Genomic DNA, 14821 nt, shown 5'->3' with positions numbered 1-14821 from the left:
GTGTCTGGGAGACAGCAAGCCAGGTGCACTGGCTGGGGACGGGACAGCCCCGGGAAGGCCAAGGGTTCCTGCAGTGGGCGTGGGGGCCGGAGGGGCTGAGGGTGAAGGCTGTGACTGTGGCCGAGTCACTGGGCCTCACCTGACAGCCAGCTCTGCAGGGCAGGGGCGGCTGCACAGTAATGGCGGCTGGGAGCCGGGAAGACTGGCCTGGCTGAGGCTGGGAGCGGAGTGGGGGGGGCGGGGGGACGGCACAGAACCACGGGTCTGGGCGATGGATGGGGGGCCATGAGGGATCCTGCCGGCCTGGCCTAGGCTCAGGGATATGAAGAGGCCGGGGCAGCACTGAGCCCCAGGAAGCCAGGAGGCCGGGGCGTCCGGGGGAGCGCTGGGGAGCACTCCCCAGTATGTGCCCTCCCTCATTCCCCAGCTGTGATGATGCCCAGCTCTGCGGGTGTGCTCATGAGTGTGAGAGTGTGCACGCGTGTGTGAGACACAGACTGTGGGTGACCCCGGCTGTCTTCTGTCTACCCCTCCTCCTCCGTTGTCCCGGAGACCAGCCGGCTCCAATCACCATGGCAACAGTGCAGCCCCTCCCACCAGCGGGACAGCGGGACCTACGGGGCCAGGGGTTTCCAGGGCCAGGGGGCCGGCAGGGGTCCTCCGGTAGAATCTGCCCTGCCCTCCACCTCAGGCAACAGCTGCGTGGGGAGGAGAGGAACTTGAAGAGGCACCTGGCTCTGGCGCAAGGCTCTTAGCCGGACAGCCCAACACATGGAGATGTCCACAGCACAGTGGCCTAAGCCCCAGACACCTTGAAGGGCGACGGGAGGCCAAGGGACACGACCTGACTCGCTGTGGTCAGTGGGGCAGCAGGATAAGGCCCAGCACCTCCCCCCCATTGAGCCCACTGCTGCCGCCTCTCCCTGCCGTGTGTAGGGGTGTCCTCAGCCCTGCTGCTCATGGACTTGCTGGCCCGGGCCACACCTGCCTGTGGGCTCCAGAGCCCACCATCGGAGCTTGAGGAGCTGTTGACAGGACACACGCACCGCCTCTTTCTGAAGAAGTGTGAGTGCATGCTGCTCTGAGTTTGGGGAGACTCCAGGTCTTTAGATCAAGATTCTGGAGCTGGGGGGGCCCTCCCCAAGGCTGACCGGCAAGGCTGACTCCCCAGGCCAGGGACCCGCTGGGCACACAGACCAGAGCATATGAGGAGGACTGGCCTGGAGGCTTGCATGAGGGGCTGGGGGCCCACTAGGGAGGCCACCAGAGACCTCAGTCTCTGCCCATGGAGTCAGGCCTGCCTCAGAACCACATCTTGCCATGATCACCACCTAGACCCAAAAGACCCTCCATCAGTCCTACCCACCCCTCCCCTCCCAGACCCAGCACAGGCCATAGGTCCGGAAACCCACTACAGCCTGACCTGAGGGCACTCGCTCTCTGAGAGGCAAGCTCTGGGACCCTCTGCTGGTCCTCAGAAGGACCCACAAGTGGACAATAGCCTCTCCTCCTTTGCAGGTGCTGTGTGGATTCAGCCAAAGGGGTGGGCTCCTGCCTCCTACCTTGGATCTGACCCTGTGGGGGATCCTGCCCTCACAGGCCCATGCTGCAGGATGGTAGATAGAGCTCCTGTAGGGCAAGAACCTAAGAGCCGGACCAGTGTAGGTTCCACTTTCTGATCTGAGTGGCAGTGAATGGCAGTGAAGGGCGGAGCTTGGGGGAGGCTGGGTGTGCTGAGGGAGCCAGCAGCCCAGCCAAGGCCCCCGAGGCAGGTGAGTGTGCATGCTTGGGGGGCACACCTGAAGGCTGTGGCTGCCAGGTTAGACGCCAGCCTGGCCCACGGGTGCCACAAAGGCCACACACAGCCCCTACAGTGCCAGCACCATGGCCTCCAGGCTACCCCAACCCTCACCCCGCTCTGAGATGAGGAAGGAGCCAGTGTGGAGGACGGGGAAGGCTCTTCTAGGGCTACTGTGGCTGGCAGACAGCTGCTCACACCGAGTGCTGAGCAGCTCAGGCTGGTGACCTTGGGCCGAGGTCAGCATCTTCTCAGGGGTGACCACATCACACAGGTGATTCTGTGCAGTACTGGAGGTCCAAGTGGGCCTGGGCCGTCTCCGGCCCTGACTGCAGCGGTCAAGGTGGAGCCCCTAGTAAAGGTGGTCAGCCGCTAGGCCTGGAGAACAGCCAGGTGGGTGGAGAACAGGAACGGGTGCTCCAGGTACAGGGACAGCAGGGCAAAGGTTCCAAGGAGGGGAGGCGTGGCCAGGTAGGACCTCGGGCTGCGGGCTTGAGGTCAAGCCCCGGTCAGAACGGCGGCCCGGGGTGAGCAGGGGGCGCCCGGGGCTGGGTCAGCACTTATTCCACACCAGGGGCTGCGAGTTCCCGAGCGCAAACGCTGAGCGGGGTCCCCGCGGGGGCGGCACCGCCTCCCCGCGCTGGGCCAGCGGCGCGCGAGGGTGAGCGGACTGCCGGAGACCCACTCGCACGGCCCGAGGCCCAAGGGGGTAGTCTCCAGGACTCCCGCCCCTGTTCGGGACCCCCAGCTCGCGACAGCCCGCGCGGTCTAGACGCCCGCAGCGGGCACGGCGGAGGCGGGCGCGCGTTCTGCGGTGACCTTCCCCGGCACAGCCTGGGGCGGGACCTGCGAGTCCCCGCCCCGCCCACGCGCCGCCATTGGCTGAGGCTTCGGGGCCCTTTGGAAACCCCGGCTACCATTGGCTCCCACGGCCCCGCCCCACACGCCTCGGCCACCGCCCGCGCAGGAGCCGCGCGTGCGCCGTGTGTGTGTGTGCGTGCGCGCGGAGGACTGACGTGTACGGTCGCGCCACGCTGTGTGCCTCCGCGGCTCTACTACAGCGAGCTAGTTCCAGGCGGCCCGCCACGCACCCCTGGCCCACCGGCCCTCGTCGACCCGGGGTGGCGGCGCCCGGCCCCGCCAGACCGTCGCCCCGGCCGCCCGCGCGCGTTCCCGGGGGCGACTCCGCTGTGCGGAGCGCGGCGGAAGGGGGCGGGGTTCCTCTCGCCCCGCCCCCGCGGAGGGATACGGACGCCGCGGTCCAAAAGCCCGGGGCGAGGCGGCTGGGGCGTGTGAGCGGCTCTGTGCTGCGCGTGCACGCGGTCCACGCGCGGCTCGGCCCGGGGCCACTGCGCCGCGCGGACTGCCTCGCCCGAGCGGGTCTCGGCGCTCCCGCCTCGCCGCCGCGGCCGCCTCCGTCCGACGCTCGGGGCCCCGCGCGGCACGGGGAGGCCGCCCTCTCGCGTCTGCGGCCGCGCGGGGAGCCGAGCCGGGTGAGAGGCGGCGGACCGCCCGGGGGCCGCGGGCCCGCGCCCCGCTGCCGCCCGCGATGCTGCTCTCCAAGTTCGGGTCCCTGGCGCACCTCTGCGGGCCGGGCGGCGTGGACCACCTCCCGGTGAAGATCCTGCAGCCAGGTACGCGCGGGGCCGGGGAGCAGGGACCGGGGGCCGCGGTCGGGGGCACCCGGGCCGGGGGCTGGGGCGCGCCGGGCCGCACCAACCCCTCCCGTGCGCGATCCCCACAGTCAAGGCGGACAAGGAGAGCTTCGAGAAGGTGTACCAGGTGGGCGCCGTGCTGGGCAGCGGCGGCTTCGGCACCGTCTACGCGGGCAGTCGTATCGCCGACGGGCTCCCGGTGAGTCGGGCCACCGGGCGGACCCGGGTTTCTCGCCCACCGCGCGCGTCGTCGCGTCTCCGCCGGGCCTGACCATCCGTGTCCCCCCCCTTCCCCAGGTGGCCGTGAAGCACGTGGTGAAGGAGCGGGTGACCGAGTGGGGCAGCATCGTAAGTGCGGGCACCGTGGGGCGGGCGCTGGGGGCGGGCCGCCGCGGCTGGGGGCGCGCTGACCGATCGCCGTGTCCCCCCAGGGCGGCGCGGCCGTGCCCCTCGAGGTGGTGCTGCTGCGCAAGGTGGGCGCGGCGGGCGGCGCGCGCGGCGTCATCCGCCTGCTGGACTGGTTCGAGCGGCCCGACGGCTTCCTGCTGGTGCTCGAGCGGCCCGAGCCGGCCCAGGACCTCTTCGACTTCATCACGGAGCGCGGCGCCCTGGACGAGCCGCTGGCTCGCCGCTTTTTCGCTCAGGTGCTGGCCGCCGTGCGCCACTGCCACGGCTGCGGGGTCGTGCACCGCGACATCAAGGACGAGAACCTGCTGGTGGACCTGCGCTCGGGCGAGCTGAAACTCATCGACTTTGGCTCGGGCGCGCTGCTCAAGGACACGGTGTACACCGACTTCGACGGTGAGCGCGCCGCTGGCCGGCGGGGAGGCCCGGAGGGGCTGGTGACTGTTGGAGGCCGCGCGCGAGGGGAGCGGGTTCGCGGTGGGTGGGGGCGAGGGGCCGGCTCGAGACTGCCCCCGCCGGCGGTGCTGGGGCGCGACCGCGGGCGGGGGCGGGGCGCTGGGGTCCGCGGCGCGGGGGTGCGCCGGGAGCGCCCGGGCCTCCCCCTGCGTGGGGCGGACGCTGCGTGCGTGCCGAGCGGGGGCGGCGCCGCAGAAATCCCCGCATTGCGGAGCGCGGGGAAGCCGGGGCTACCCGCCCCTGCGGCGTCCCCCCCCCCATCCTCAGCTCGCATCTGTTTGTTGTGAAACCCGAGCCTTCGCTCATGTGACCCGCCCCTCCCCCGGCCCGGCGGGGCCAGCTGGGGAGGCCGCGCCCGCCGGGTTTTTCCAGGGTGATGACGAGCAATGCTCGGGGCCGGAGACCGGCTGCCGCCCCTGGCCCGGGCCTCCCAGGGGACTAGTGAGAGCGCGGGGGGGCTCGGTGCTGGTCCGTAGGGCGCACGCCCTAACGCCCGTGTGTCCCCCCAGGCACCCGGGTGTACAGCCCCCCCGAGTGGATCCGCTACCACCGCTACCACGGGCGCTCGGCCACGGTCTGGTCTCTGGGCGTGCTGCTCTACGATATGGTGTGTGGGGACATTCCCTTCGAGCAGGACGAAGAGATCCTCCGAGGCCGCCTTTTCTTCCGGAGGAGGGTCTCCCCAGGTGCGTGGTGGTGGGTGCGGGGGCTGGTGCTGGGAGCTGAGGGGCCTAGGAGCCAAGGAGCTGACCCCACTCCCTGCTCTCCGCAGAGTGTCAGCAGCTCATTCAGTGGTGTCTGTCCCTGCGGCCCTCGGAGCGGCCCTCGCTGGACCAGATCGCTGCGCACCCCTGGATGCTCGGGGCCGAGGGGGGCCCTGCGGAGAGCTGTGACCTGCGGCTCTGCACTCTGGATGTGGACGACGGGGCCAGCACCACGTCCAGCAGTGAGAGCTTGTGAGGAGGAGCCCGGGCCTGGCTTGTGGGAGCCGGAGGGACCGATCCCGCCTGGGCTGTCTGCCTCTTGCAAAAGCAGTGACCTCTGACTCCCGGTGACCTTTGCCTTTGGCACCGGGCTGTTTTCTTTGCTTTGAGTGCCTTTTCGAACGCTGCTCTCACGGGACTTGGTCTTCTCAAGCTCTGTCTGTCCAAAGACGCTCCGGTCGACGTGAGGTCCGGCCTGGGCCGGGCAGGTGCGTGACCCCCGAGACTGTCCCTGTCTTGCGCTGCTCTGGGAGGCAGCCGTCCCGGCCCTCAGCGCCTCCCCCGTCGGACCGTGTTGGACCAGGAGCATGTCCTGTGGCCTCATGTCACCGGGGGCTCAGGCTCCCTTGTGCCCACCCCCCCTCCCCCCCGCGCCCGCCCGCCTCCCGTGTTCGTCCGGGCAGGTCTGTGCACAAGCAATGCAACGTCGGGGCTCGCTCCCTGTGCGCGCGCCTGCAGGCGGGGTGTGCGCGCCAGCGCGCACGTCTATTTATGGTTTTGACCCTGAGGAGGGCTATTTATTGTTTAATTTATTTGTGGAGGTTCCCTCCTGCCTGCGCCCCCGCCTTCTTCAGGCCCCGGAGTGGGGGGCGTGGCTGTGTGCGCGGACCCCAGGTCCTGATCCTACCTGCGTCTGTCGGAAGATGGACTTGTACAGTGGCTAATTTAAGGGGCGAGGGAGACTCCGCCCCCTGGGGCTCTATGCCTCGGGGGGAGCGGGGTGGGGGTGGGTTTTAAATTATTGACCTTGTACAGTCTGCTTGTTGGCTCTGGAGGCCGGGGGGTGGGGGGCAGAGTCTCAAGCCTTTAATTTATTGTAGCAGCTGTGTTTCTGTGATCCCGGTGTGCGTAGGCATCGAGGATGGGGGTTTCTTTCAGTTCAAAAGTGAGATGTCTGGAGATCATATTTTTTATACAGGTATTTCAATTAAATTGTTTTGTATATAACAGTTACTCTGTGTTTATTGGATAGAGTGGTCCGGTGAAAGGAGTCCCTGGGCAGCCCCCTCCCTGCCTCCTGTGGGCAGACAGCAGCTTGACCAGGAGCTAGGCTCTTCCCTCCCGGCCAGAGGGCCTGGCCTGTGGTGCTTGGCCTCCTTGCCAACCCGTTGTCTACTCCTATGGCCCCAAGGACATGCCACCCCTAGTCTGGAGGCTTGTGTCTGGGGGTGGCCCCAAGGGGACCTCCTTGGCTTCTGTTCCCGGAGATGCCCGGCCAGAGGTGGGAAGAGGAGGTGGCCTTCGCTCAGGCTCCTCAGGCAGAAGTGTACAGGGAGAGGGGTCCGCCCTGTTCCACAGATGGCTGGAAAGGGTTCTGAAGGATGAGTAGAAGTTTGCCGGGTGGAGGGGGTGGAAGGCATTCCTTGCACAGAGAACGGGGGTGGGTGGGGCCAGGTGGGGGGGCAAGTGCTGGGAGGTCAGGCCTTGGCCTGACAGTTGAAGGGCAAGGTCGTGGGTGGAAGCCACGGCCAGGTCCAGCTGTGGAAACGTGGCCCAACCACAGCATGAAGGGCAGGCTGAGTGGATGGCCTGGTGACATCCGGCCCTTACGTGGGGCCCTCAGCTTGGCGGCTCCTGGTGCTGGAGCGAGTGAGGCAGCCGTTGGGCCTGCGGAGTGGCCGTCTTGGTGCAGCAGGACCCGGGGCACACAGCCCGGAGCCCCCAGAGGCCTGTCACTGGTCCCACAGCCCGGGTGCCATCTACGTGTCCCGTCCACGGAGCATGCACACCCTCGCCCGCCCCAGTACCCGCTAGTGGGCCCCCGGGAACCAGAGCGGGTCGAAGGAACATCCCAAGACCGCAGACAAGAGCAGTCCGGAGGAAATGAGACCAGCCTTTCCGGGCGGGGGCGAGGTGGGGGTGCTCCTGGCTTGGTCTTGGCCCTGCAGAGAGGCAGTGGATGTTTGTGGCCTGCCTGGGGCCTGGGGAGCCTTTCCCAAGGGATCCCCGGGGGCGGCCCCCCAGCACGGGCAGATTCATGACTCGGGGTGTTTGGGGAGACAGCCCACCTGTTCTGCCGCCCTGACCTGGCTCCTCCCACACCCGCGTCCTCGGACAGGGAGCCCAGGCAGCAGCCTTGGGCCACGTGGGCTGGAGTCCGGGGTGGGGGGACACACAGGGAGAGCAGAGGATAGTTCCTGCAGCATCTGGGCCTCCGCACCCCCCTGTGGTGACGGTGACTCACATGTGGCACTGTGATTCCCAGCTCCCCCACTTGCCAGCTGAGGGTGCCAGGCCGGTCTTATCACTGCCCCCTCCCCCTGCATTCGCCCAGCCTCATCTGTACATACATCCAGCCGTCACTCGTGGAGCTCATGTTTGGGGGGGACCCGAGTCAAGCCCCCGGGCAGTGCCAAGACACCTCATCCTCAGGCACCCAGTGCTTGTGGCTTGGGGGCAAGGCACAGGTCTCTTGGACGTCCTGAGGAGGGCTGGTCCCTGGCACAGATGCAGTGACGGTGTTCAGGAGGGCACAGGGTCAGAGGCCTGTGCGCGTGCAAAGTCGGGAGGTGAGTGGGAGAGGCTCGCCCCGCACAGGGAGTGCTGGAGCCCCTGGGGCGCAGACACCAGGGGACGCTCTGTCCTCCACCACACGTGCAGAGGCTACCACCCACCCAAGCACGAGGCCTGAGTGCCCCTGAGTTCGTTCCTGGGGTGGAGGGCACTGTGCTGAGCGTGGGAAATGCTGGCATCCTCGGAGGCTTCTCAGCCCTGGCATCCCTGTCTGTCCGGTGATGCCGTGAAGGTGGGGCAGGCTCAGGCTGGCCGTGGGTGGGCAGCCCTGGGTGGTGGCCACCGATGGGTTCGTGGGATGCGGATGCCATGGCCCCGGGGCTTCTTGTGCCCCGGATCTGGTGGATGCTGCTGAGGGGAAGCCCAGGTCTGTGTGTGTCAGGGCAGTCGGGCAGGTGGACGTGGGCTGGGGCCAGGGGGTGGGCCCCACGTCAGGCAGGAGGTGGGGGGCCGGTACCTATGAGCCTGGGTGGAGGGCCCACCCCATAGAGCCTGCCCCCCCCCCCAGGGCAAGAGGGAGAAGACGGGGGGTGGGGATGGCAGGGTGACAGCTTGGCCACCTCCCATTCCCTCAGCCTAGCCCTGCACCTCTCTGTTTCCATGCTGACTGCATCAGCCTGGGCGCCCCCGAGCACCCAGGGCCATGGGACACTGCAGCCTGCCCAGTCCTGGGGCATCGCAGGCAAGGGCGCTCAGCCAGGTCGTGCTTGGGGAAACTGAGGCCTGAGTGTCCGGGACCTCGTATAGGTGCTGGAGTATGACTCTGGCCCCCACTGTGGTACCATCACATGTCAGCAAGTGGCTGAGAGCCAGGCTGCAGACTCCCGTTGGGGTGGGGGCCTGCACCGGGGGCTGCATCCGGGGCCCCAGCGGTGGGTGCAGGGCGCAGGCCACAGAAGAGGCAGAGGATGCAGCACCTGTGGGGGAGCTTTCCTGGCTGCAGGGGTACCCCTAGAGTAGATTTCAGAGAATCCATCATGGGCAGAGCCCCAGGTCTGAGACACAGACAGAAGCCCAGAGCTGCAGCTGGGAGGCCCTGCCCTGTCCCACCCCTGCCACCTGACCCCCAGGCTGTCCACTCTGCATCTGGGTGCTCCCATCCCCGGCTCCGAGACACAAAGCTGGAGCTCGGTCAGGATCCGAGGGGCCGACCTGCACCCTGGGGCCTGCCCTCGCCCCAGCCCCCACAGCCCACACAGGGCCTTCTCCTGGCTCCTGGGTGGGATTTGGTTGGGGGCCCTCAAGCCCCCCCTAATTCTGAGCCCCTCCCACCCTGGAGGGCAGCCTCCAGGGCTACAGCACCCCCCATCAGGGGCCAGGGGCCAGTGAGCCTATGCAAGCCCCAGGGCAGGGTGCTCACTTGGGCCTGGGACCCGTGGAGCCTGGGGTGGGCCAGTCTCTGACACCCCACCCCCCATCTGCCGCGGTCCCACTTCTAGGCGCTGGGGGTCTACGGAGGGTGAGGGGCTGGGGAGCTGCCACGGGCCCCTCATCGCTGAGTGGACAGCACTCTGCAGTCCCTGGTACCTCCGGACCCCCTCTGCTGGGGAAGAGTCTCAACCACTCATCAGACCGGCGCTGCTGAGGAGCCTGGGGTTGGGGGGCCAGGAGAAGGGTGTCCTCTGACCTGGGGCCTCTTGGGGGTCTGTTGCCATGGGCAGGACCCACCCCCCTGAGGCCCTGGGATGGTGGCCGTGTGCACGGCTTGGGGCTGGTGCAGAGGGGACAGTGGCCCCTGAAATGCTGGCCTGTCCACTCAGACTGGGCTGTCAGTTCTGCCCGGCCGCGTGGTTCCCACTGTCCTTTGCTGGCCGGTGCCCAACCCACTCATCTTTTAATATCTTGGGTCCATTTACTATCAAGTCTCCTTTAGAGCCACTTGGTCGAGCTCTGCACAGCGTCCATCCTTCAGGGACGCCCCTTGGGGTTGCACGGAATCCAGAAATCATCGTGGAAAGAACCAAAGTCTTGAACCGAATGCAGGTCCTGTCTTGGCCCCTCTGGCTCCTTCCCTCCTGGAGCAGTACGCTGCGCCCCGTCTGCAGTCCGAGCTTCGATTGGTTTGCTCCTGGCCAGGCCCCTGAGGCGCGGGTGGATGCTGGCTGTGCCCACAAGGTGGTGGTGCGGCGTCCAGGCCCCTTGCCCACTGGCCTGAGACCCCCGGTTTCTGGGAAGAGCGAGGCCGGACTCAGATCCAGAACAACTCTGTGGCTGTTGGAGTCTTAAGTTTCTTTTCTCCAGTGCAGTCCCCCGAAACGAAACCTTGGCATGGCTTTGGTGCCAAAGCTTCACGGAAAAGGGAAGTGGTCCCTGGCAGGACCCCAGGAGCCCCACCTGCCCCTCCCGGGCATGCAGAACCCAGCTGGTCAGGGAGCCCCCGTGCTTGTGAAGTCCGTGCGAGAAGGAAGTGTGATGCGGGCTGTGGAGGCAGCTCCCGAGGTGGGCAGTGGAGGCCTGGATGGGCAGAGGCTCAGGGGACCTCCACACCGCACAGGGCCCCAAGAAGAGCAGGACGGGGCTGCACCCCCCCCCACTGAAGGCACCCTGGGGCCCTCTGGAGAAGGCTTCTGGAGGGGCACCGTGTGGGTAGTGATGGGCACGTCTGGGCCGGAAGTTGCGAGCAAGCTGTAAGGAGGGTGTGAGCCAAGCCTGGCACTTGTCCTTGGAGCTGAGGGATGGCCAGGAGGTCGCTGGGCCCCCATGCATCTGCCCCCTGGCTGTGGCCGAGGGGTGCAGGACCCAAGTGGAATTGCTAGCCCTGGGGTTTCTCAATGGGCCCTTAACTCTCCAGAGGCCTCTGATTAGGGGGGTGGAGGGGGTGCCTGAGCCTCCAGCACATGACTTCCAGGCCAGCGGCTTTCCAGGCAGCCTTGGCAAAACCTCGAGCTTTGATTACACAACTGACCCCCGGAGTTCCTGGCAGTCAGGCCTGCCGAGCAGGGTGGGGGCAGGGCCTGCCCCTCCAGCACCGGTCACTGCCCTCCTCTGGGCCCAGTCCTGGCAGGAAAACTCTTCCCTGGAGGCCGAGCCCCACATATTGGCCAGGGTGGGGGGGTGGGATGGGAGGTCCACTCCTGGATCAATGAATAGGGGCCTCCTTTGGGGGTGGGTCCCCCGTACCCAACATTGAATGAGCCAGGCGGAGGAAGCTGGGGGGCAGGGGCCCATCAAAGGTCAGAGCCTCCAAGTGGGCCCATCTCACCCCAGGAGGAGGAGGGTGACCTGGGGCGGGACAGCAAGGGGAGCTCCCTCTGATCTGGCCTCTGGCCCCTCGCACCTGTCCTTCCAGGAGGCTGCATGTCCTGATCTGAGGCTCAGGCTCCAGGACAGGCAGGGAGCCCCACCCCGACTCTATGTCACTAGTCCTGCCCACCTGCCAGGGAGGCCCCTCAGGCTGCCCTGTCCTGCCCCACCTGTGCTGCCCCTGAGCTGTGCTCCTTGGGCTCCTCACCCAAAAACATTGTGCTCGGTGACCTGCACCCCACTGGCCACCTCGGCAGCGGGCAGGAGTGTGGGAGAGGAGAGGGGCAGGCGCCCAAGGCCAGGCCCAGCCCAGCGGCTATCTCCCCTCTCCCTTGTGGCCTGTGAGGCCTCCACCAGGGCTGGCCCCCAAGGGTGAGAAGGTGGGGCTCCTGGCAGGCAGTGGGACCTCCCCAGATTGCAGATGCCCTTGGTCCTGGGACCCAGAGACCAGGAAGGGCTGGGAGACTCCACCTACTGGGCCAGGCCAGGCAGGAGTCAGGGATGCTGGACACTGGGTGCTGCCCCAGGTGGTGTGATCCTGGAAGCATGAGGGGATCGTCATGGGACCGTCCACTTCACCATCTGGGGGTGCTGGGGGTGAGGTGCATGCAGGGGGCCAGGATCCCGGCGATGGCTGCATCAGGACTCAGGCCATGGCACGGCCTGCCCTGCAGCTCCCCACATGCTAGGGAGCACACGTGGAGGGGGTCCACACCCTCACTCCATGCAGCTCTCCAGAGGCCACCCAACCTGGGACTCCTGCCCCTTCCCCATCATCTGGTTTCTGCTCACCAAGCCTCTCCTGTGTGAGCTCAAAGGGCCCTTCTCACTCCAGAGAGAACCAGACCTTCCAGATTCTTGGGGGCTCACCCTGCCAAAGGGACAGTGACCCAGACAAACTGGCATGATAGTTTTAGGGTGTGACCGGGACACAGGGCAGTGAGGTTTTCAGGGGTCACCATCAGCTTTTCTGCAGAAGTCAGGGAGAGGGGGCTCCGGCAGAGGGAAGAGCAGGTGCAAAGGCCCCAAGGCAGAGATAGTAGCCCAGGCCCATCTTACTCAACAGAGGAACAGGAGGGCAGGTGTAGGAGGGGTTGCAGGGTCTCCGGGGCTCTTCCCCAGGTTTGCTCCATGGCCTGAATTCCCCACCAACAACCTGCTACAGGTAGGGTAAACTGAGGCCCTGACCAGAGCCCTGGGCAGCCCTGGCCTCCCTCCTCCCACGAAGAGGCAGGGGTTGGTACAGAGGAGGGGCGCCCATTGCTGCAGGTGCCACAGCCCACCGCACCCTTCTCAACAAGCCAGAACGGTGAACAGGCACCCCACAGCCGGGGACCAGGCGAGGCCCCTCAGCTGGCCCAGGGCCTGGGCTCACTCTGGAGCAGGGCAGGGGCCGCTGCAGGGTCCCAGAGTCCAGAAAGGGCCGGGAGGACCCATCGGGCCACAGAAATGGTGTGTATGCCCATGAGTGTGCATCATGCCTACTTGTGTGTACCAGCGAGTGTGCTTGCCGGCGTGTGTGGGTGTGCACAGGTGGGTGGAGGGGTCTGGGTGTCCGTGCAAGCAGATCCATGCACATGTACATGTGTGTGTCTTCTGTGCGGGACCTGGTCTGGGCAGAGCCCGGCCCACCTGCTCCCCAATGCATCCTCCTGCCTATGGCTCCCTGCGGTTCAGGGCCTGTGCGGGTGGGGAGCAGACAGAGGAAGGGAGTGTTTGTACCGGGCTGCAGAGCAAGGTTCTGCCCACCAGGCCCTGCTGCCCGGGGCTGCTCAGCATGTGGTGGCCGTCACCTATGAACCAGGGCTCGGGCTCACAGGCTTGTCAGCCTGTGTGTAGGGACCACCTGAAGCCCCAGAGGGTGTTCAAGAATGTCCTTGGGCCACTGGTACATCCTGGGCCTAACGGAGCCACTGAAGGCATCTGGGTCATAGGAAGTGGGGGTTCCCAGAGGGCTAAGATCTGAGGCAGGAGGAGGGGGGTTCAGGGGCCAAGGGGGACCTGCCGAGTGAGGAGGTGAGGATGGGGGCTCTGGGGGTGCGGCATACAGGTCGCCAGGGTGACCTGGCGGGGGAAGGTGCATGCAGATAAGAGAGTGACATGGAGCGTCCAGACGCAGGCAACCTGCGGCCAGAGTCGGCCTGCAGGTCTTCAGCATTCAGGCAAGGAGGAGTCCTCCAAGTCCAAGGTGGGCTGGGTTCCAGGCGCTTTGGGACGTAGAAGGTCAGTCGGACCCAAAGCTGGAAGACCCCACCCACACGCCCAGGAAGCCCCCAGGGCAAGTACAATGACAACCCCCACCCCTACCCCACGGGGTAGGTGCAGAGAAAACCTGCTCTGGCTCAGAGCACTCTGGCTGACCTTCCCTGGCCGACGGTGCCTCTTGCCCTGTGCTGAGTGGGGTGCTGGAGGCCTGGGGGCAACTGAGGACTCAGAGCTATGGTCCACTGACCTCCCCACCCCCCTACCCTGGCCCCGTCTCTGGGACATTCTGTCCCTGTTCTCACCTCATGTGGTCACTGGGGCCTGGCCACTCTGTCTGCCCCGCACCTGACCCCCATGCCTGGCGGCTGCCCACGCCACCAAAACGTGATGGGTGGATTAGCTGTGGGCACCCTGAGCTGGCCGGCGGGGGCTCTGGCACCAGCAGCTGGGGGACCAGGGACACAGGGGACCGGCCGCTGCCCTGGTGCCAGGGTAGGGTGGGGGAGAAGGCCAGGCCACAAGGAAGGACCAGCTGGGGCACCATCTCCAGGACCACGGGCCCAGCTCCTGTGAGGGCCTCCCTGGCCGGGCAACCCACAGAAAGCCTGGTTCTGGGTGGGCTGGCTTCCCCCACCTGACTCCCTCGTGCGCAGAAAGGAGCTGAAGATGGGTGATCCCCAGGGCCAGTGGGGCTGGGCTTTGGGGAAGTAGGGGCTGAGCTGGGGCTGACACGCAGTAGGTGCACATTGCCATGTGGGCCATGGTGGCTGTCACCTTTCTCCCTGGCCTGCCTCAGTGGCCTCGTCTCTGGAGACCATGGGGCAGGAGGAGCCCCGGCCTGGAGGTGGGCAGATCCCAGGACACGTTGGGGGCACTGTGACCCAGTGCTCGGGGCCAAGTCCACCTCCACCCGTGCCGCCCCCTGGCCTCTGGTCGTGGATGCTGTGCCTGGATGCCTGCTGGGCTTACAGGTCCTGCTCCCCCTCCCCTTGGGCCCCCCGTTTCTGCTCCCCTCACGCCTGCCATCCAATGGTGTGCAGCTACTGGCAGGAGCCAGTCGGACACCCCAGCCTCCTCTCCCACCTAAGCCCAAGTGACAACACACAGGCCCTGCCCACTGGCCACCACATGGGGGACCCGGGCCCCCGATTTCCTCAGACCACCTCCAGCCCCCTCTGGTCCCACATGGGGAAGCCAGCAGGGAGCAACTGTCCAGGTCTCCGTGTATCTGAGGAACGGCACCTCCTGGGCCTGGGGTCTCCTCCTGCTCGCTACCAAGAGGTCAAGCCCCTAACCCCATCCCCCACCCCTTCCCCTGTGGCCCTCCCCAGCGGGCCAAGGTCTGCAAGGTCCCTACACATGGAGTCCCCCTCACAAGGGCCTCTCTCCTGTGCACAAGAAGGTAGACACACGGTGCGTTGTGCATGTGAGTGTGTGTGTGTATGTGTGGTGTGTGGATTTTGTGTGTGGTGTGTGCATATGTGTGGTGTGTGTGATGGGTGTATGGGATGTGTGTGTATGTGTGTGTATGTGTGGTGTGTGGTGTGTGTGTGTGTGTGTGT

At 66.6% G+C, this 14821-nt stretch overlaps 1 protein-coding gene across 1 annotated transcript; it reads left to right on the top strand.

Moving 5' to 3' along the window:
- Positions 1 to 3086: 3086 nt before the first annotated feature.
- Positions 3087 to 6245, top strand: PIM3 (Pim-3 proto-oncogene, serine/threonine kinase). The gene is made up of 6 exons (XM_025882253.2): positions 3087 to 3432; positions 3543 to 3652; positions 3751 to 3801; positions 3885 to 4254; positions 4824 to 5000; positions 5087 to 6245. Exons 1-6 carry the CDS (start codon positions 3348 to 3350, stop codon positions 5272 to 5274), a joined length of 981 nt encoding a protein of 326 aa, XP_025738038.1. The 5' UTR covers positions 3087 to 3347; the 3' UTR covers positions 5275 to 6245.
- The last annotated feature ends 8576 nt before the right edge of the window (positions 6246 to 14821 follow it).

This window comes from Callorhinus ursinus, unplaced genomic scaffold (genome assembly GCF_003265705.2).
Source record: "Callorhinus ursinus isolate GAN/ISIS: 27379988/994484 unplaced genomic scaffold, GSC_fseal_2.0 scaffold48, whole genome shotgun sequence".
Classification (NCBI taxonomy): Eukaryota; Metazoa; Chordata; class Mammalia; order Carnivora; family Otariidae; genus Callorhinus; species Callorhinus ursinus.
Note: the sequence above shows the minus strand (reverse complement) of the source record. Positions and strands in the feature narration are given on the sequence as shown.